Source organism: Heliconius melpomene, chromosome 5 (assembly GCF_056956725.1).
Source record: "Heliconius melpomene rosina isolate 202511_hmr_F chromosome 5, ASM5695672v1, whole genome shotgun sequence".
NCBI lineage: Eukaryota > Metazoa > Arthropoda > Insecta > Lepidoptera > Nymphalidae > Heliconius > Heliconius melpomene.
Window position 1 is genome coordinate 501,913 of NC_140393.1, and position 22,515 is coordinate 524,427.

The 22,515-nt window shown below is 31.5% G+C and overlaps 4 protein-coding genes across 5 annotated transcripts; 2 read left to right on the forward strand and 2 right to left on the reverse strand.

Annotated features, from left to right (window-relative positions):
- Positions 1-267: 267 nt before the first annotated feature.
- Positions 268-2,763, reverse strand: LOC146538753 (nucleoside diphosphate kinase 6, mitochondrial-like). The gene is made up of 3 exons (XM_085185464.1): positions 2,434-2,763; positions 1,862-2,022; positions 268-1,334 (listed from the first exon to the last, which is right to left on the reverse strand). Exons 1-3 carry the CDS (start codon positions 2,640-2,642, stop codon positions 1,189-1,191), a joined length of 516 nt encoding a protein of 171 aa, XP_085041590.1. The 5' UTR covers positions 2,643-2,763; the 3' UTR covers positions 268-1,188.
- A 3,441-nt stretch (positions 2,764-6,204) lies between these two features.
- LOC146538754 (U5 small nuclear ribonucleoprotein 40 kDa protein) lies at positions 6,205-11,601 on the forward strand. The gene is made up of 6 exons (XM_085186053.1): positions 6,205-6,421; positions 6,562-6,688; positions 6,920-7,123; positions 7,683-7,925; positions 8,876-9,054; positions 9,738-11,601. Exons 1-6 carry the CDS (start codon positions 6,305-6,307, stop codon positions 9,915-9,917), a joined length of 1,050 nt encoding a protein of 349 aa, XP_085042179.1. The 5' UTR covers positions 6,205-6,304; the 3' UTR covers positions 9,918-11,601.
- A 286-nt stretch (positions 11,602-11,887) lies between these two features.
- Positions 11,888-12,954, reverse strand: LOC146538755 (uncharacterized). The gene is made up of 2 exons (XM_085186056.1): positions 12,674-12,954; positions 11,888-12,600 (listed from the first exon to the last, which is right to left on the reverse strand). The coding sequence occupies exons 1-2, from the start codon at positions 12,765-12,767 to the stop codon at positions 11,948-11,950; spliced, it is 747 nt and encodes a 248-aa protein (XP_085042182.1). The 5' UTR covers positions 12,768-12,954; the 3' UTR covers positions 11,888-11,947.
- Positions 12,955-13,365: 411 nt separating this feature from the next.
- On the forward strand, positions 13,366-21,191 carry LOC146538756 (stimulator of interferon genes protein 5-like). Of its 2 annotated transcripts, none has more exons than XM_085186055.1 (7): positions 13,366-13,462; positions 14,530-14,570; positions 16,373-16,611; positions 17,044-17,307; positions 17,944-18,112; positions 18,802-18,912; positions 20,429-21,191. In XM_085186055.1, the coding sequence occupies exons 2-7, from the start codon at positions 14,540-14,542 to the stop codon at positions 20,515-20,517; spliced, it is 903 nt and encodes a 300-aa protein (XP_085042181.1). In that variant the 5' UTR covers positions 13,366-13,462; positions 14,530-14,539; the 3' UTR covers positions 20,518-21,191. The 2 variants fall into 2 exon arrangements, with proteins under 2 accessions (XP_085042181.1, XP_085042180.1); XM_085186054.1 differs by lacking the exon at positions 13,366-13,462 and adding an exon at positions 13,981-14,313.
- Positions 21,192-22,515: the final 1,324 nt, after the last annotated feature.

Below are 22,515 nucleotides of genomic sequence, written 5' to 3' on the forward strand. Positions count from 1 at the left end.
GCCGAAATCTGGAGGCACTGCACGTTGAGTGGCGAAACTTAGCGCCTCGTTTGCCTCGACACCAGAGCAAAGAAAATGAAAATAATGACTATTTTCTCAAGTGGAAATCCGACCCTGCCGCACAGTCACATGCTTGTGGAATTCGTCGTCGCCACCACGAGATGGAGCTTTCTGTGTTATTCTAAATAAAGTAAAATTAGATGTGTACTGTATAACTAATATTCTATTTTTAATAAAAATAAATAATAAAAAATAAAAAAAGCATTCTTAAGATCTATGTTAAAATTGTGTATTTCACATATTTTACGAAAAGGATGAGGTAACTGACTAACTCTTGAAAAAATTTAGTCTATATTTAAAGGTTGATATTTTTCTAAATCTATTTATAACAAAGGTATATAATAGTATTAATAAATTCATAAAATTTACTATTTTATCACTAATAAGTATTATTATTTATAATACTTAAATCTTAACAAAAAATAAAACAATTAGCCTTATTTAAAATAACATTAATTCTCACTATAATTCTAGTCATTCAAGTATTATGTAATAATTTCTTCTATACAGCCTATGTATAACATGCTGTATCATTTCATTTCTTTTTTGTATGTATTATCATTTTTACAAAAGAAGTTTGTAAAATAATATAAACATTATTTTGTATCATAGCAGGCAGAGGGAACCCGGGAACCTAATATTAAGAAAAATCGTTCCACATTCACACACTACCGTTTCCCATTTTCCGCCCAATTCTTGATATTTTGCATTACATGTTAAGTGATGGAACTCATTGATGACCACATTTGCGTAGTTTCCAGAAGTTGAAAATGAAAACTGAAATATCTCAATCCCCCGAGTTAAGGGGACTGAAATATTTCAGTGGGATTGACAACCAAGTAGCACACTTATTCCCCTGCACCATAAAGTAAAATTTTAGGGGCCTGTGTCTCCCCAAATTATTTTACATAATACTTGAATGCCCCCAGTAACAACTTTGTTATATAAAATTTTAAATAAATATTCCATACAACACCCCTTGAAGTTATCTGTAGATGACTGCTATTTTTTAATTTTTTTCTTACTTGTGAATATTCTTTTCCTGGACATGATTTATGATGACATGATTAACAATGGACAAAAGTTTAGAAAGCCTAACTTTATGGATAACTAAATTACTTTGTCTAATTAAAGTCGTCGAACATGTTGAAACAAGTAATGATTGAATACAATGGGTCCTTTTCTGTAAGTAGCTTCTTCGTGTTCATGCCAATGGTAAAATGAAAATTCTGGAAAGAAAAATTTAATTTCCCTTTCAGCTGACGATGGTGAATCTGAAAATGTTAAAACGAATATTTTAAATATAACTCTTAATTTAGTAAATATGCAAATAATGCGTCAGGTTAAGTATCACATAAATGGTGAAATTCAATGCCACACTACCAAAGCAAAGAAATAAAAATGATTTGAATATAACTATTACCCTGAATGAGGAATGAATGCTCAACCATCACATTTCCAGCTTTTGCACCACAATAGCCAAGAATAGAAAAGTAGGCCGTCATGGCGCAGCAGCACAAGGGTGTGACCTTAATACGACAGTTGTGAGTTTGATTCCCACTTGAGGAAGTGAAATAATTATTTATGTTTATATTTCCATTTCTTCGCTCTGGTGTTGAGGCAAAGCGGCGTTGAGTTCTGCCTCAACAGGCAATGCGTCCAGAAATCGGCAGAAAGTGGGGAACGGAGTGTCTTAACACTAGGTTCCTCCTGCCTACCCTGCTGTGTGCGGATAACAGGGTGAAGTTAAAAAAAACCTGTAAAGTATGAATATTTTTCTAAAATAGTAATAGTTTCATACCAGACCCATGAGCAACATTTCTGGTATCCGATATACCGAACATGCCTCTTAGGCAATTGGGTTCTTTAAATTGAGCATGATATACTTTAGTAGGTCCAAGGATTTTTCTCCACAGCTCAATAGCATTAGAATGTCCTATTATGTGCAAATCTATACTGCCACTGAAAATATACATGTATTATATTAGTATCAGTATTATAAACTACCAGTAATTTTAAGTAAAAAATCAAATAATAGTACAAAAATTGTCAAAGTTATCTTATAGTTTCACATTGTATCCTGCATATAGCAAGTAAGGCAGAGGGAACTTGGTATTAACACACTCTGTTTCCTCTCGGACTGTAACAATTTTTGAGACATTGCGTTTTGAGAAGGTATTGGAATTCAACATCGCACTGCGTCTTGTTACAAAAGCGAGAAAATTATTTATCTATTTATTTAAGTATTACATTGTAACATAGTAAATACAAATTCAAGGCGCAATCATAAAGTTATTCGAGTAAATGACGATAATTTAATTCTCGCATGTATTCATTGTTATCTAACAAATTATAACCTCTTAAATGAAATACCTCGCCATAAACGTCACAAGACGATTGTAAAAGAATTTCTCAACGTGTTCTTTATAGAAGTTACCAGCCGTTTCTTTGTCTAATGTGATTCTTTTAGTTTTTACAACAACGAAAGTATTTTTGATTACGTTTCTTATGTATGAAAGTGCTACTGGATTTTTTACGGCGTGCGGTTTTATAATGGCTAGTGATAATTGCAAATTCGGCATTTTTTGATAACCCTATTGAACTTGGATTTAAAATACAATTTCTTTTTTACATATTATATTTTTTGAAATTTGTGCCTAATTTTGACAGCTCTTTATTGATTTTGTATAATTATGACGTTTTGATAATGTTGCTATTGATTTTTTTTCCAAATATACGAATATTACCGATAAATACCGCGATTTCTATTTCATCCCAGGGAATACATTTCGCGGGGTGAATAAACTTAAAATCAACAAAAAAAATGTTTAAATGTCGTCGTTTCAACTACTAAAAAAATGCTAGCACATTGGTAAATATAACTATGATATTTTTTTTCAATACCGATGGAAATCTTTGTACATTGTATATAAAATTTTGTAAAAGTAAAAAGAGACGCGAATCATGTGAATAGACATGCCATATGGGGTATATAGATACGTTATATGGATTGATAGAAATGAGAAGAAGATGTATAGAAAACTGTTGCTGAAAGAATTGACACAAGCAATGATATCATTATATTTTCAACAAATATTTTTATTATAAGAAGTATTGTGGAAAATAGTGTCGTTAATATATTATTATTCTTTAGAATTTGTAAAGTATAAAAATAGTTACTTTGGATTATCTTTAGGAGAAAGATATTACTGTCACTGATTTTTATTTAGCGCAATGCAAACAACGAAAACTCAAGCGCTCCTTTTGTTGCAATTTTTTTTGTTACTCCACTGCCATTGGTTATAGCTGGGTCATACTCATTTGAGTGTTATATTACAATAGCTATAACAAATAAAAGAAAATAGAACGATTTTTCATTCTAAATTTAACTATGCCTACCCCCTTATGATAAGTGGATAGTCTACACATCAAAATTTAAAGAAAAATGTAAATAAAAAAATTCAAATTCCATCATTTGTCCCCTTCTGTGGGCTGTTCAGATTCGTAGTTCATAGTTTCAAAAATTTGTAATTTAAGTTATTACGCCCGTGTCATCGAAATCACACATATTTTCAGCGTAGAATATACTTGAGTTGATTTTTTTATGATAATTTCCAAACTGTGCTTTAGCCTTTTTACTATAATTTCTAATAAACTAGCCGTTACATGTATCTGACTCTTTTCTGTGATCCAAAAAATCTGCATTTAAAAAATTTCTACTAAAGTCACCTTAAATGTAATATCTTTTAATTTGGTAATATTAGACAGCTATAATTTGCTTACACCTATTACGCAAGACGGATGTGTATTTTTATATTCCAATAAAAAGAATCGTGTATTTTATTCATTTTGTAAAAGATCAATGCATCTTTCCTATTTTTACTGTATTTTGGTAAGTATGTGCTACTTATATTTGTAATTATATAGGCACAATGGATTTAAAGGAGTATTTTTGAAATCTCACTTGCCATTTCTCTATCCTTGAAAACTAAAGACCATTGCTGATTTTCGATAGGATTTTTTTTTCTGTTGACATATTTTCTGTTACCTTAAATAACGAAATCTTAGCTTAGCTAGCTTTTTTACATTGTTCAAGCAACATTTCCCTATTCAAATAGATCTGAGGTGCACTAAAACAATGAAGAGAAGAAAAACGAAGACGTGAGACAAGTAGAGCTAAACAAGATGCTATTATTAACTAATAATGTGTCATTATATCTATAAAACAAAACATTGATCGACATTGATCATCATCACCAGCAGATGATTTACATATAAGCTTCACCGGCTACGAGGCGGGGGCTAATAACTGCGACACAGTTAATACTTCTGCAGTTATTACCGATTAAAGTTGCTATTGTTATGTATAAAATATTAATTTAATAAATATTATTATTATTATTATTATTATGTTTCTCTTTTAAGATTCACGGGTTCAAAAGAACCCGGTCCTTTGGAAGGCTTGCGTGGGGACACAGGTCCAACACGCAGAGGTCCTTAAGAGAATATACAAATGTTTTACTGTGACGCATCAGCCGGGCAACCACAGGTAATTGCCCAGAGATGGTCGCCGGTTAATGCGTAGGAACTATGGAAAATATGGAAATCTAAATTAGGACTATGGAATAGAATTTGAATGAACTGGCTATTGGATGAGACTACTGGACGTCCGCCTTTACAATAGTCTCAAATTGAATGGTCGGTGGACGGTGACTCGCCTCCCACTAGATGGGCCCCCACAAAGCGGCGTAATGCTTCTGGGGGATAGATTACAATTCTTCTCTGGAGGACTCAGGTCCGTGGGGTCCACTCCCCAACAGCTCGCCACAAGCTGCCCTGCGGCTTTACTATTATTATTATTCTCTGAAAATTACTATTGTAAATATGGATCAAAAGTTTAACCAGTCCATTTTGGTGGATTAAAAATATATCTTTATTTACACATTTGGGTCTTTCTTTACTACTCGTTGATTATCAGTCATTACAACTTAAGACAACATCTATCTGTTCTATTTCTACAAATTTGAGACATTATCCCTTACTTAAAGATCTCATTAAGACATAGAGTTTTTTGAAAATGACGAAGAAAACTTAATTTTTTTTTTCGATATAATTGTTGGCCATTCATTAATGAATAGATATTGTTTAGTTTGATTAGGACTCTTTCTTATTGTTTTTAAGAGGCTAGTATTTGTTACAGTATCATTATCGTTACGTTAACATTATTTATACATTTATTCATTATTTAAACAAAGATTTTAAGTTTAGTTCCGTTGAGTTATGCAGAAAATTACTGAAACTATTATGAACAAACAAATAATGATAAGAAAACATGGATTAATATACTTGCTACTCAGTAATTGTAAGAAATTATATTTTTTTTTCTATTTATTACCTTACATTTTTAAGACTGAAGGAATCTGCTGTATGAATCTGACATTTAATAGATTTTTTTAATATTTTCGTGACTATATTGATGTCATATTGTAATCAAGGTCGTTATTAACCAATACGATTATTATTAGAAGTACGAAACCAATCAAATATATGTAGCACTGATACTTTATACTTTTCTGTACGACTGTGTCCGTTCTGTAGTCATCAAAAAAAATATGCGTCGAATATCTTTCTCGAAAACCAATAATGATCTTGTCTCATATTTTTCCTGTATTAGGTTAATCTATAAGAATTAAATGAGAGTGATTTTGAACAAATATTTCACTTTTTTTTTTCGTACACATTTAGGTCGCGATTTGTGTATGACCCAGCTAGAGTATATTACTCTAGCCAATTTAAACCTCCTAAGTTAAAGGGTAGATAGATAATACGGAAATATAGATTGTATACTCGTATATTTGATTCTATTGCACAAAAATTATTAATTAAGTTCATGACTTTATTAAATAAATATGTAATTTCTATTATACTGTGTACATATATATGTGGCTTGATGAAGAATCGACTTGCGCTCGCGCATAGGTCAAACCGGTCGGTCAGTCGTTTCTTGTAACACACGCGAAGCGCATGTCTCTCGCTTGCTTGTCGCTCGCTTGCTTATATCGCTAACGCCACGTGCTTCATTACTTAACACATAGTACACACATTCTATATATATACTGTGGTTACTAATAATGACTTTGAAGTATATGTCAAAATACTTTAGCGTCAAGCCAAATATCAAAACACTATATCACTTACTTCGTTTAGTTTTTTAATATTATTTATAGTTTTATATTAAAACAAAATGCCAGAATTAGAAGTTAAAAGAAAAGCCGAAGAACTTTCACTAGTACCAGCAAAAAAAACTCGCCATGAAATATCCGTAGTTGGTACACGAGAAAAGGCTGTTGTAACCTCTTCGGTAAGTTTATTAAGTACTTAAGTTATTATTTATCACTAATTTTATTTATAATTTTTATAAGTTAATTAACAGTCATCATCATCTTGTTTGATTATTAACTTAAATTTGATTTAAACATGCAAAACTAATGTTGATTTCAGGTGCCTAGAACTTCAAATTTATATGCACCGATTATGTTACTGGAAGGACATCAGGGTGAAATTTTCACAGCTAAGTTTCACCCAGAAGGAAAACATTTAGCATCTGCTGGTTTTGACAGACAAATATGTAAGATATATGCATTAAATATTTTAATAGTTTTTTTAATATTACACAATTTTTTTTGTATAAGTTTAGCATAAGTGCATATTTTTTATTTTTAAAACAGTAACTTTATATAAAGAATTTATATAATTTTTTATTTAAAGTATAATAATAATAATGATATGATAAGGTGTGTAAAAAAAAATATTCTAGAACATACAAACTTTACTATTCATAATTCTCATAAAATTTCAGTCCTCTGGAATGTTTACGGCCAATGTGACAACATCATGGTAATGAAAGGCCACACTGGTGCCATTATGGAGCTGTGTTTTTCTCCTGACGGTGCCCATATGTACACTTGTGCTACTGACACTACAGTGGCAGTATGGGATGTACCAACTGGCACGAGAATTAAGAAGCTGAAGGGACATGCAGGTTTTGTGAATTCTGTTTCGGGTAAGTCTTTTCGTAGTTTTATTGATTGAATGAGTAATGTTTTTACATACTACTACTACTACTACTACTACTACTATTTTTAGCATTTTTTATACCCAACTCTGTTGGTGATATGTGGTGAGGTTTAAGACTTTTCCCTCATCTGTACTCAAAAGTTTTAAAACATTACTTTCAAACGTACATACACTGGAACAATGTCCCCAGATCACTCATTAACAAGCACCTTGCAAAATAAATACACATGATATCTTACTCTCCCTCCTCCCTTGTGATATATTGTGTATTGTTTTTGTCTATGTAACCTACTGTACTTGCAATCAGAGTTACCCCAGCCAGTCTTGTCTTTGAGATCCTTCTAAGCAAAGTTTTTGGAAAATTTTGTAGATGTTTGACATTAATCTAATGGGTTCCCTTTTTGTGCATTAAAATTATGAACAATTCTACCCTTTGTGTCGCTATAGTTTCACAATCTATTATTTCATTGAATAAGTGCATAAAACTTTCAGAATCAATTGCTTGATGTGCAATGGGCAATAAATATATTTAAAATAAATTCCAGGTGCCCGTCGAGGTCCAGAACTTCTAGTTTCAGCGTCAGATGATAACACAATAAAGCTATGGGATGCCAGAAAGAGAAATCCTATAGCTTCCTTTGATAGTACATATCCTGTTACATCAGTATTATTTAATGATACAGCAGAGAAGATCATATCGGGTGGTATTGATAATGTTATCAAGGTGTGGGATATAAGGAATAATCAAATAGCGTACAAGATAAAGGGACATACTGATACAGTTACTGGTAATTATTAATTTCTTTTTAGCTTCACATTGTATTACGCATATAGGAGAGTAAACAAAGGGAACCTAGTGTTAAGACATTCTGTTCCTCAAGCACTGCAGAATTTTCGAGTCATTACATATTGAGTGCTGACTCAACGTCAAACTTTGTCTTGTTAAAAGAGCGATGAAACACAAAATATTCAATTATGCATTCCACCGTGTGGGAGCATGTATAGAGCAGAAACTAATTGAAATTGTTGGTTTTCAATTGTTATTTTAATTAAAACGATTTATAATTAAATTTTTCTTCAATATTTAAATGATAATTTCAACTCTATTCACTATTATGATAAGATAAAGCACGTCGTTTCGTTTCGCTACTCAACAGGCAATGCCTTGTAAATTAAACACTAGGCTTACCCAGCTTACCCTTTCCCTTTCATATATTACACTAGCGGGCGCGCGCAGCTTCGCTTGCTTATTTAGGGGTGAATTCTAATAAACCAAAATGAAATATTTTTAGTGCAATGAAATATTTTTAAGTCTGAATTTCAAATTTTATAAAAATTGCTGCCGATTTAAAAAAAAAAAACTATATAAACTTTCAATCCCTTATTTGCACCCTTAGGGGAAGAATTCTAGAAAACTATAAAACATGTGTTCAATTAAATACTTTTAAGAGTCTGAAATTCAAATTTTATAAAAATCAGTGCCGATTTAAAAATTTTTCCATACAATCTTTCAACCCCCTTTTCACCCCTTTAGGATAAAAATTTTTCTAAATCCCTTATAGTGGATGTCCAGATTACAAAAGTAAACATCTGTCCAAATTTCACGTTTCTACGCACAGACAGCGGTTACGGCTGTGCGTGCGTCTTACCTCAGTCAGTGAGGACAAGTCCTTTTATATATATAGATTATTGTAGTGGTATTCAAATATTCATTTTAATCTTTTTATTTCATTCTCAGGCATGGCCCTTTCCTACGATGGCTCCTACCTTTTATCAAACTCAATGGACAATACACTGAGAATATGGGATGTGAGACCGTTCGCACCATCAGAGAGATGTGTTAAACTGCTGTCAGGTCATCAGCATAACTTTGAAAAGAATTTACTCAGATGTGCTTGGTCGCCTGATGGGTCTAAGGTATTTATATGTATATTTTTTAATATATATATATATATATATGTAGAAGAATCAGAAGGCAGCATCATAGCAGTCTTGGCTGTCACTATTCATTTGTGGACATTGTAGCAACAGAGATGTTTAAATAAAAGTCACACTTGTATTCTATAATGTAATGAAATAATGTCACTTGTATTACTCGTTTACATAAAAATTTTACAATAAATCTCACAAGATTAACAAAATTACAATAGATTAGGAGCCAATAGGTTAGTTGGCGAACATCTCACGCCATAACTGTCAACGAATGACATCTGCTATTCCTCGTGGCTACACCTACTACCCTATTCGGGGTTACCCACTCCATTTTAAATATTCTTCTAATAAAATACATTACATAAATCAATTAAAATCGAAATGTAATAATTACGAACTTATAATTAAAACTAATACATAGCGGCGCGCCGTCATATATAATTTTTAAGTTTTCCACTAAATCCTGCATGTAGTGGGGTTCCTGCAAGGTAACCTGGGAACCTAGTGATAAGACATTCTGTTCCCACTTTCGGCCGAATTCTCGAGGCATTGTGTCTTGTTACCAGTTTGATGTGTTTACAGTCAAACCTTCGTACCAACTAGACACAACAGCTTCTATTTACTAATATATCGGTATTTATTTTGCTTCCTCTCACTCTCACGTCCAGGTGGCAGCGGGCTCCTCCGACAGACACGTGCTGGTGTGGGACACCACGACGCGGCGCGTGCTGTATAAGCTGCCGGGGCACCGCGGCGCCGTCACCGACGTGCACTTCCACCGCAACGAGCCCGTGCTGCTGTCCGCCTCCGCTGATAAACTTATTTATCTGGGGGAGATTGAGCCCTAGAACCCTTACTAACAGACTTCCCGACACCTAGCACACCTTCCAAAAAAAATTAGGGAATTATAGATCAATATGACTACATCTCTGTAATTTAGGTTATTGTTCACAAGCTTATATACTTAGAGGAAATTGTTACTGTGAACCGTACTTGGGTCCCAAGTACGGTTCACACCTTTACCTTTACCTTTTTCTGAAAAGTCTCCTCTCAAGACCAAGAGCAGATTCCACGGTTCTTGAGGGAGATGAGCCCTAGAGCCCTGGGAAAAACTCTATCTCATATAATTGAACATATGATAGTCAATGATCAATTTTAATGGGAATAACGTTTTTTTTTTATGAAGTAAATGTACCCAACCACTAACTCGATTTTACTCCTACCCTACACAGCATGCCAATATGAAGATTAAAAAGTAAATTTAACAAAAAAATACAATATTCTATCTAAAAATGTATAAATAATTAAAACCTTAGTACTTTAATTCTGTAATATAATCTAATGAATAAGATTTTTTATATTAAATAACAATTATAAATATATTGTTTAATTTCCTTGTTTTTCATCTTAATCTATCAATAAGTATGAAATTCATCTTAATCTATCAATAAGTATTAAAAACAAAAAAATAATTTAAAAAAAATTAAACTTTTTTACACCAATTGATACATAAATAATGTGCTAAGAGCTATAAACTGTTTGAGTCTAAATTCAAATGGTTTATAAGTGAGCTCTGAATAGTTCCAATATGCAGGTCCTGGCCTATCATCATACCAGCTTTTTGATACCATAATATTCAAATTCAAAATATTCTTTATTCAAATAAACTTTATAAGCACTTTTGAATCGTCGAATGTACATGTCTCTTTTTAAAGTCAATGGTATATTTTACTTTTACATTAGCTGGCAACTATCCTGCCTGACATTCAATAGACATTAATTCCATACATCTTTATCCTCTAAATATTCTTGAACAGTGTAATAAGCTTTACTTGTTAGAGTTTTTTTTACAGATATTTTAAATTTCGGTAGTGGCAAATTAAGAATACACTGCGGAATTTTATTATATACAGGTATACTCAGACCCATAAAAGATTTATTAACTTTTTGGAGGCGAAAACTTGGTGTAACAAGCTTATCTTTATTTCTCGTTTCTATCGTATGACTATCGCTATTTTTTCTATGACAATGTATATTTTGTCGGACAAAGAGAATATTATAGTATAGAAATTGGGAAGCAACTGTAATAATACCTGCATCCTTGAAAACATCTCGCAGAGAATCTCGAGCTCTTAGATTATAAATATATCTTACGGCTCTTTTTTGGAGAATAAATATTGAATTGATATCTGAAGCACTGCCCCATAGCAGCATTCCATAAGATAAAATATTATGGAAATAGCTAAAGTAGACTAGTCAGGCAGTTTCAATGTCCATCATTTGTCTTACTTTCTTAATTGCGAACGCGGCAGAGCTGAGTTTATCTGCAAGTGCTTATAAGTGTTTATCTATAAGTGCAATATTATATTATCACCTAAGCTATCTACAACTGGCAAGTTTCATGATGATACAATTATTACAAGTGGTTTTCCAATTCAGATTATTAGAATTTAGTGTTTAGGGGCAGAACTCAATGTGGCACTATTTGAGGAATGAATGAGGAAATAAAAATATTATTATAATTTATATTGAGTGATTTTGATTAACAATCCACAACCTGTATAGTTAACCATTGCATGCTTGTGATTATTGTAACATAGATTGTAACATAAGTGTATAGATTGTAACAGGTGTAGGTGTGTCTAAACAGACCTTTTGAATGAAAAAGTTTCTTATTTTTCTGTATTATATTTCCTTCAACAGGAATGGGATGCTAAAATAAGTACAAAACAAAGAACTACTTGTTTCATAAATTCCAGAATTTGTAATGGTTGTATTTTTAACTAATTTCAAAAAGGAAGGAGTTAAAAAAAATTAATACAAAAACATTAAATAATTTATTTTACACTTTTCTTGACTATTCCATACATTTACAATATTATACACAAAGGCTCTTTGGTGGTGGCAATTCGGGAATAAAACCTAATTTGAACTCTGTGTTTTCAAATGCTTCAATATCAACTCGGGATAGATCTTCCACTTTACTATATATCCCTTCTTCATTATAAGATGTTTGTTCAGAACTATTAGCAAATCCAAACACATTTGTCACTGGTTTATGAGAAATTTGAAAGACATTGTTACTTAAAGGTGGAGTTGAACTCATCTGAGAGTCAAATATATTAGTAGGTTCCATTTTCTGTGCTGCACTACTAAATATACTAGCAGCAGTATTCTGAGCTCCATAAGTAGGTGGAGGTGGCCCAAAAACATTTTGCGTAGCTTGAGAAAATATTGACTTCGCTTGATTTTGTGTTTGAAAAACATTTGTTTGTTGATTTTGTTGAAAGATATTTTGGTTAGCTTGAGCAAAAACTGATTTAGCTTGATTATTACCACCAAACACTGTATTCTGGTTACCTAACCTATTAAAAACTGATGGTTTTTGAGAACTTTGACCAAATATCGAATTATTTGGGGCATTATTAAACGTCGACGTATTTTGTACAGCGCTTCGAAAAAGTGAAGAGGCGTTACTGCCAAAATTATTTGATGTACCAGTACTTAGGTTTTCATTTTGAGATTGTGGAGCTAAAACAAATGAAGTCAAAATATAATAAATATTTTTGAATTTCTAAATAAAATATGTTATAATCTAACTCACCTCTATAAGTATATTTGGAACCGTAAATATGTTCAAATCTGCAACTCTGTCCGAAACGACAATGGCCTTGTTGAAAAAATTTACATACAACCATTTTGGATAATTTAAATGATATATTATATTTTTTAAATATTTCACGTCATTATAATAATTGCGTTGATATTTTTTACTTCGCTCTTTTTAAAATTGAAGTTGAAAATTTACATTACAATATACAAATTTTAAACTCAACAAGAGCAACTGTCAAATATTTATCTGTCACTAATCACTATTCACTACATTGTCACTTCAGACATGTCAATTATTATTTACTAGCTTTGCCCGCGACTTCCCCTGCGTAAATTATTTTAAATTGATATACCTGTATTCTTTATAAATTGATTGAAGTAACACAAACACTTAATGTCCTAATTGGAGGGAAACTTACCAAAATACAAAAGCACTGTATAAAATCGGTTACAATTTAAAAAATCATAGTTATTGATTTAGATTCTGCCGTATTGATAAAGGTCTTCAATATAGGTCCTCATTACATATATTTAATGTTCAGACAGCGTTCATGTACAATCTTATTATACTTATAGTGGCTAGAGATAAGAGCTCATCAAAAGTTAATAAATTATGGAGAAAGCTTGAAAAATTCGGCAGAAAGAAACGAGTGTCTTAACTATTTTTCCTCTGCTTATAAAAAGGATAAGGTAAACGAGCTTATGGGTCACCTAATGGCAGGTGATAACTGCCACCAAGGACCCCTTTCAACACCAGATGAGCTACAGCTGGAGCAATAAGGTATCCCCATTATGGTTTGCCTTTGTAACTTTCATCACAATTGTCATTTTAAACCGAAAACTCTTTATAATTTCCTATAATTCACAATTTAGCGCCGTTATCGTTACGTAACGATCTATAAGAAGTTGTCACTTCAAAAATACATTTTAATTTGTAAGCTTAAAAATCACACTAAGCCGCATCGAAATATTATAGGGTCATTTATGACGTCAAGTCTGAGTAATTTCTTAAAACCATGGTATTCATTTATATAATAAAAAATATCAATTCGTTTGTTTACGGTAATCGCTCCGATTGTCGTTCAAAGTATGATGAACGGCGGCTTACCGTATTCTGTAGTTTTGTTTTTTTTAAGCAATTCTTGATTTTACACTTAATAATAAAGTAAATGCGTGTCTCATAATCTATTAATAGGGTTTAATTAATTAAATAGATAATTTTAGTGACTTTTACGAACTCAAGCATATTGTAAAAGACATTTGACATTTCAATTATAGTAACAAATATTTAATCTGTGCTTCTTATTTACTTCACGGCAAACTCGGCAAAGTGTACGTTTCAAATTGCTTACAAAGTATAAGAAGAAAGAGAAACATTATTATTATTATAGTATATAGAATGTACTCTGTGATTATTATGTGAGAAGCGGATTGAAGATTAGTCACGTTGTATTCTAGTTTAGTTTAATTGTATACATATTTTAAGTTACTTTAAATATTCATCATATTTGATGAATCATAACTTTAATCTATTAGATGCTTATTTTAAAAGTAATCCATTATTAAAATATTATAGAATCCTTATATCATAGTCTGACTTTAGTAAGAATTACATTTTAAATCATTAAGAAGGTAAGTAAAAATTGTGTTGAGTCTTAAAATGATTAGGTTAAATTCTTAAAATACACTAGTATAGTATAGTTGTAAAGTATTTATTAATATTATTTTTAACCGATTTCTGTAAGAAAAGGAGGTTATCAATTCGACTGTATTTTTTTTATAATATATTTTTGCCTGTTTAAGAATATTTTTAAATAAAACAACTCTAAGGATAATATTTTCTTCCAGGTTGCCAAAAATGAGTAAATCTGCATTCTTATTATTCATTGGTAATTTTTTTATTTATTAATAATTTACATTACTCAAATATATACTAACATTTTTTAATACTTACAATGTGAATCAAAATTCACACTGATTTGTAATGGTACAGTTTCTGACTAAAATGTGGTGGTTCAAGCCCCACATGAGGTAATTAATTATTTTCATTCTCTGGTAACAAGACAGTTCCACATCTCTGGGCTACTATTCAAATAAGCAGTAAGCTGCTTTATTTATTTTAACAGACAATTTGCAATATTACAAAGTGCATATAAGATTGAAATACTATTTTGTATATAAATCAAGCATACCCTGAGTAGATATTGAATCTTGAACTATCACCTACAATCAAACACTTACCAACTGATACATAATGATGTTAACAATACTAACAACATAAAGCTGAATGCTAATCTTAGGTATTACTCATTTGAAATGAAAAATTATTCTTGTGTTTGAAAGTTGATATAGATATATAGGAAGAACTATCATCCATCATCCTTTCTAAGTCCACTGCTTGATACAGGCCTCGGTCTAGGCCTCCCCTAATGCTCACCACTCAGTCCGGTCCTTGCCCTTTAAATCCAGTGAATTCTCCCTGTCTTTTTGAGGTTGTCGGTCCACCTGGTAGGAAGGACTATAGGCTATATTAAATCATATTAATTATTTTTTTGAACCTACTGTACCCCAGTTGACTTTGACTTTCTTATCTCAATTGCTTTCATGATATATAGAGTATCATTTTAAAGTATTAGCCAATTCAATAAAACACTTATTTTTTAGCAATATTGTGAAATTCAACTATGCAACTATGTATATTTACAGAACTTATTTATTTGTGAATCAATTGAAGTAAAACGAATACGAAATAGTATGAATGTTCATTCATTTTTTTCTGTTTGCCTGTGTGTTTACACAGACAAACTGGAAAAATGTTTAAAATAATTGTTTTGGGTCCTATTACATTAATAAAGGCACCAATAACATATTTTTTATATATTTTTCATGTACAGACACTGATCCATTATTATTTTATTATAAGTATAGATATTATGTATATTAATGAATAGCAAGCCTAAGCATAATAATAATATAAAAAAATAATGTTTATCAACCTGAAACATTATACCCATGTTTACCATAGCTATACACACATTTCATATAAAGCTATTATTGTTTCCTGTTCTGAGAAAAGTGATAATCTGTAAACACTATTTATTGTTATCATTTAAATGAATAATGCTTACACTGCTGTGGATTTGGCTTTGAGACTATATACAATACTTTCATTTTTTTTAAGAGAAAATAAATATACTTAAAAAAAAATTATCTTTGAAACGATATTACGATGTTTTTTTTATTTGAGGCCGTCGTAGCACAGGGGCACAAGCCTACGACAGTAAACGAAACGGCTGTGAGTTCATTCTAGGCAGTGAAAAATATATATATATTTTTATTTTTTCGCTCTACTAATGAGGAAAAGTGACGGCTTTGTGTTCCTCCAGTAGACACAAGAATTAAAATAATAACAATGTAAGAGAATTGTCTCAGATCGAAAATCGCTTCTGGTATTATTTATATAGCGTCACGCCAAATCTCACACATAGTAAGATAATCAGGGGGAACCTAATGTTAAGATATTCCATTCCCCACCACAAACCAATTTTCGAAACATTGCGTGGTGAATGACGAAACTTAACGTCATGCTCGTCTTGTTATTAAAGAGAGAGAATGAAAATAATTCTGTGAGAATTAAATTTAACATTTAGGTAAATGTTTCTAATATTTATTTTAATATATTTTATTACAGGGAAATGGAGCACAAATCTATTAACTGTAGAGATGTTGTACAAACTCGGTCTTTTACTGTATCATAAGCTTAAAAATAATAAAACCTTCGACTTGACTACTGTTTTAGAGAAAATTAAATTTTATTTAATAATATACGCTGTATCGACATCGATATTGATGCTTATGGAGGAAACTATTTACGGATATGATTTTTTTGGTTTAATTATCGCATATATTGTATACAAAAGTCCTGAAATCGTAAGTCTATTTATATTTTATTACAGCGTCTGACTGTATGAGGTTGTGGGTTCGATACCCATTCGCACTCTGGAAATGAATTAAAAATATTTTAGTTTCCACGTTCTGATAACTAAACAAAGTGCGGCGTTTAGTTCTGCCATTCAACATACATTACCTTATGAATTCGGTGGAAAGTGGAGTATGGGGTGTCCTAATACTAGATTCCCTTTGCCGACCCCGTTATAATATGTGGATAGAGTAAAACTAAAAAAATTGTAAAATATCTTAATACAATTACAAAAGTAAAAAGTATAGTTGATATTAATAAAAAAAATTATAAAAATCAAATCGTCAATGTCTCATAGCAAATGTGATGGTTGTGGGTTCAATTCTCACTCATAATCATAATAATCAGCTTCACACTGGAAATTCTTTAACAAAAATATAAAGTTCCAGGAAGTAAAAGGCACAGTGACATACGGAACAGGTATGGCCTGCAGTTTCGTAGAAGGATATTTAGTGCATGTTATTCCCAATGATGGGGCGGACTTCGTGGGCTTCGTCAGAAACATCGATAGGTACGAAGCGACACAAGGTATTGTGTTTCCGGTCAAACGCCTATTCATCGTTTGCACCAAATCTTTATTCTGCCCGCCAGATTTGAGTGAATTTAATAGGAAAAACAAGAATCTACCGTATTTGGAGGCTATGAAGGTAAGAACATGGGCTATTTGAACTTGAAAGCTATATTTAAAATATTATATGTTTCACGCTGTATTCCGCACACAGCAGGGAAGTCAGATGGAACAGAATTGGAGGAATTGCGTGTTGAGTGGCGGAAATCAACGCCGCGCTTTGCCTCAACATCAGAGCGAAGAAATGGAAATCTAAAATTAAATAAGTATTTCATTTCCTCGAGTGGGCTCAAACCCACAATCAGCCGCTTTTACAGGTCACTCTTTGTGCTGCTGCGCCACGACTGGCCTCTTTATTATTTGATTGATTTTATATGTATTTTAGAACAGTTGGATAATTGTTAAAGTATTAGCACTATATCTGTTTTCGCTGTTTTAGCGTTTTTTTTCTGAAATGACTTTTATGTATAATGTCATAATAAATGACATTAAAATGTATTTTGATTTGTTTATTCGCAATGATAATATTTTTGACAATCATAAGTAAAGTTAACAGAAGGCCTAAGACTACGCTTAAGTTGGAAATGTTACTTCAAAGAGTGCTTGTTCTATATCAAAAATATAAAGATTCTTTTTGATTGTTTTCTTAACTATAATATCCGAATAACATTTTTAAAGAAATTTATAATACATAAAAAATTTCACACCTATTCAGTCATTAGAAGACGTAGAGAAAGACGTGGCCGGCGTTAAGAACCGTTCGTACCGAAACTCCGCGTACAAAATCTACCGTCCGGACTCTACACCCGTGCACATCGTGGTGGAGTGCGCCACGCCGCTGCACACCCTGTATAAGGCCAGGAGTCGACGAGCGCTCAGCGATGGTGAGAAGTAGATTAGAGATTAGTAGGGTAGGCAGAGGGAACCTGGGAATCTGGTGTTAAGATGATGATCCGTTCTAATTAAGATACTTTTCCTACACAGTTCCCTATTTTTCGCCATATTCTGGAGGCATTGGGTGTTGAATAGCGAAACTCAACGCTGCGTTTTGTCTCGTTACCGGGGCGAGAAATTAAAATATTAAATGTATCATTCTCTCGTCGTGGCGAAACATCTGGCTGTAAACAGGACGATTGTAAGTTTGATTCTCACTCTGGAAAAGGAACTATTTTCATTTCCTCTCTCTGGTATTAAAGTGAAACACGGCAACACGTAATACCTCCAGAATTCGGGGAAGCGGAGAACACAAATGTCTTAATGGGACTACAGTGTCTTAATATTAAGTCCCCAGGTTCCCTATGGCCTACCATATACAATGTAAAGCAAAAAAAACATCTCAATGCTTATGTGTGCTCGATTCCTATTCAAAGCAATTATATATTATAACTAATTTCTTGATCTGGTTAAGCAAAACAGATAATATCTCTGAGAAGGTGGAAATGTAGAAGGGAGTGTCTTAATACTATAAATTTTATATGCTCTGTAAAGATAATATAAACAAAGAATTTTATTTAGAAAAAGTAAATAAAAAATTATTTTGTTTTTCCTACTAATAAATTATTTCATTAAATAGTATTAGATAACGTGAACCCTCAAGAAGTAGTCGAAGATTTTTGCAATACTTTGGAGATTCTCGTAAAAGCACCAGAATATGAGGGCAAATGCGAAATCGTTTACTTCGATGGTATGTATAATTTATTTATTTTGGTTTACATTTAAATTATTTGCATTTCCTTGACGTGTCAGCGTAACACTGATTCACTCACTGTCACTCAATACTGATTGCCTTAAATTGCCGTTAGGTTATTTGAGTATACTTATTAAAATCGTGAAACTGGTTTTTTTTATATAGCTTCTCGCTATATCCCGCACATAGCAGAATAGGCAGAAGGAACCTGGGAACCTAGTGTTAAAACGCTTCGCTCCCATTAAGATACTTCCGTTTCCCACTCTCGAACGAGTAAATGAAAATATATACAAAACGACAATGATCTCATTCTTTTTTATTTAAAAAAATATTTATTTACATGAAGTTTTATACGAAATTTAAATAAGCTTGAGCACTGGGAGGAATTAATTATTTACAATTCTAGTAACAAGACAATACGCGGTGCTTAGATCCGCCACTCAACTCATAATGTCTTGAAATATTAAATAAAATTAAGTAAAATAATTTTCCGCTGCCTGCTTATTCTCTATGAAGCCAAAATAAAAATTATTTGTGATAAAATATCATGTCACATGAAGTTTCGATGCGGTTAATACACTTTGCATAGTTTAGTTGGTATATTTTAATAAAGCTTTTCGTAAGACAATATTATTCATAAAAATCATTAAAAGAAATTAAAAGCTAATTATTCAACAAAATTTAAAAACTTACTTTCGAGCGGACGAAAGAACAAATAAATAAATTGGATATTAGGATCAAAATTAACCAAAAAAGTTCATTAAAGGAATAAAATAACACCGTGATATAAAATACAAAAAAAAATGTAAATAAACTGTATTAAACTTACATTTATCAATATTTCATCAGCCGTCCATTAATAAAACTTTATTCTTGTCTTAAAATACACTAAACTTGATAATATAAATAATAGTTATGAAATAAAAACGTATTATTGAAATTATGTCTTTGACATTAAATTATTGTAGTGAAATTGCAAATCACTTTTATCAGCTACAAATCTATTTAGCTGTAAAAAATCCCCCAATATAGTACTTTCTAAATGTTGCCGGTACATAAATATTATGATATTTTTTTTATACATATAAACGTTTTATTTGTTTTAAATATAATGTGCTTATATATATATACTAGCGGACGCGCGCAGCTTCGCTTGCTTATTTAAGTGTGAATTCTGATAAACCACGAAACATGTATTCAGTGAAATAGTCTATATTTCAAATTTTATAAAAATCGGTGCCGATTTAAATTTTTTTCCATACAAACTTTCAACACCTATTTCACCCCTTTAGGGTTAAAATTTTACAAAATCCTTTCTTAGTGGATGTCCAGATTACAAAAGTAAACATCTGTCCAAATGTTACGTTTCTACGCACAGCGGTTACGGCTGTGCGTGCGTCTTACCTCAGTCAGTGAGGACAAGTCCTTTTATATATATAGATTATTTTCCTTTTAAAATTATTATAAGTGAGTCAATATATTTTTTATTTATTTTGTCTGTTTTATTTTACAGATAAAACTGAATATTTACCAAATATCCTATTGGAAAGGATTCGTAAATTGGAACCGGACTTTGAAAATATTATTAAGGGCCCAAAATAGATAATATTTCATATCTTAGATTTTATAAATGACAACCAAATTTGAGTTCATTTTTAATTATTATAATTTTAACTTTAATTGTAGCTTATAAAGCTCTCTGTTTTTTTTAATGTGACTTCGATTTGTATAAAAAAGAATTAAGATTTTGATATTGATATCCTTTATATTGTTTTTAAAACACTTTTAAGACTCCTGATTTTTTTTATTTGTTAATTATTTTTAAACTATTTTTGTGACTTTAAATGCTCAGAGAGCATATTATTATATAAATTTAATATTAGTTACATACTAATAAATGATTCTGAGTAATATTTAAATCATATTTGGGTATTTATATTTTGAACTCAATCTAAATATGAAGCATTTTTTTACTTATATTGTTTCTTTTTGTAATTTGTTTTATGTTTCTAATAAGAACATGTTTATTTTAAATTCAAATATTTTCATCAAAATAAATGTACAAATATATATTAATATATTGTCCGAATTAGTAGATAAAAAATAACAATAATAAATTTACGATTATTATTAATGATATTTTTTTGTATTATGTATATTCTTTTATAATAAATATATTTTTTGGAAACAATGTTCATATGTAGATATGAACAGCAAATATAAAACATTGCTATTACTCTGTTATTTAATCTAAATAAAAATGTTTTTTTCTATATATTTTCTCTCTTTTTTAAACGGTTTTATTTAGCTCACCCCGTTTGTTTGTTTGGGTCAAATTTAGTAATTGAAATTTAACCCTCTTCCCGTTAACCGATTGATCTGAAATTTGGTATACGCCTTTGATTCTGGTGACAATACAATTATCCATATTCAATATTATTGTGAATCCAAGATGGCCGCCGCTACAAGATGGCGGACAACTTAGTTTTTTTCAATCCCATCAATATGGATATCAAATGAAAGGGCTTGTCAAGTAGAATTCAGTGGACTATACAAAATCAAAATCCAAGATGGCCGCCACTATAAGATGGCGGACAAGTTAGTTTTTATCAATCCTATCAATACGGGTATCAAATGAAAGGGCTTGTCAAGCAGAATTCAGTGGACGATACAAAATCAAAATCCAAGATGGCCGCCGCTACAAGATGGCGGACAAGTTAGTTTTTTCGATCCCATCAATATGGGTATCAAATGAAAGGGCTTGTCAAGTAGAATTCAGTGCACTATACAAAATCAAAATCAAAGATGGCCACTGCTACAAAATGGCGGATAATGTAGTTTTCAATCCCATCAATATGGGTATCAAAAAAAAGAGCTTGGTAAGTATAATACAGTATACTATACACAATTACAATATGAATCTCCCACCTAAGTCAAGATCTGGTATCCTGTCGAGGACTGTGTGGCTATAGGGTGCCTAAAAACGATACGTCGCTAGGGGTACCACCCAAGGTAAAAGGTAAAAGCGCGCCGAGAACTGTATGGCACTAGGTGGATAAAAATGATATGTCGTTAGCGTTTTCCCCTCAAGATTCAGGCACATCTTGTTGTACATAGCCTTGTCCCTCTATTGGACCTCTGGGGGGGTCGTTCGTAACATTCTCCATTAACCTTGCAATAATGAGACATCGAGCCTCATTTCAACGAATTGAATAGCATGAGAAATAAAAACTAAAAACTTAAAAATAAAAAAGTATAAAAAATTTTTTAAGTTAAACGGTTTTATATTGCAGATAAATGTACTAAAAGCTAAAAAATAATTTCATAGAAATTATGATTACTAAAATAAAATCGTGGGGACACTTGCTACTTACCACTAGGTGGGTGAAGTCTCACGCTATGTCTTTCAATTGTAGATATTGGACGTGCCCCACGATTTTATTTTAGTAATCATAATTTCTATGAAATTATTTTTTAGCTTTTAGTACATTTATCTGCAATATAAAACCGTTTAACTTAAAAATTTTTTTATACTTTTTTATTTATTGTTCTTTATATATTCATAATTATTTGTTATAAATATATATTATATTACCATTT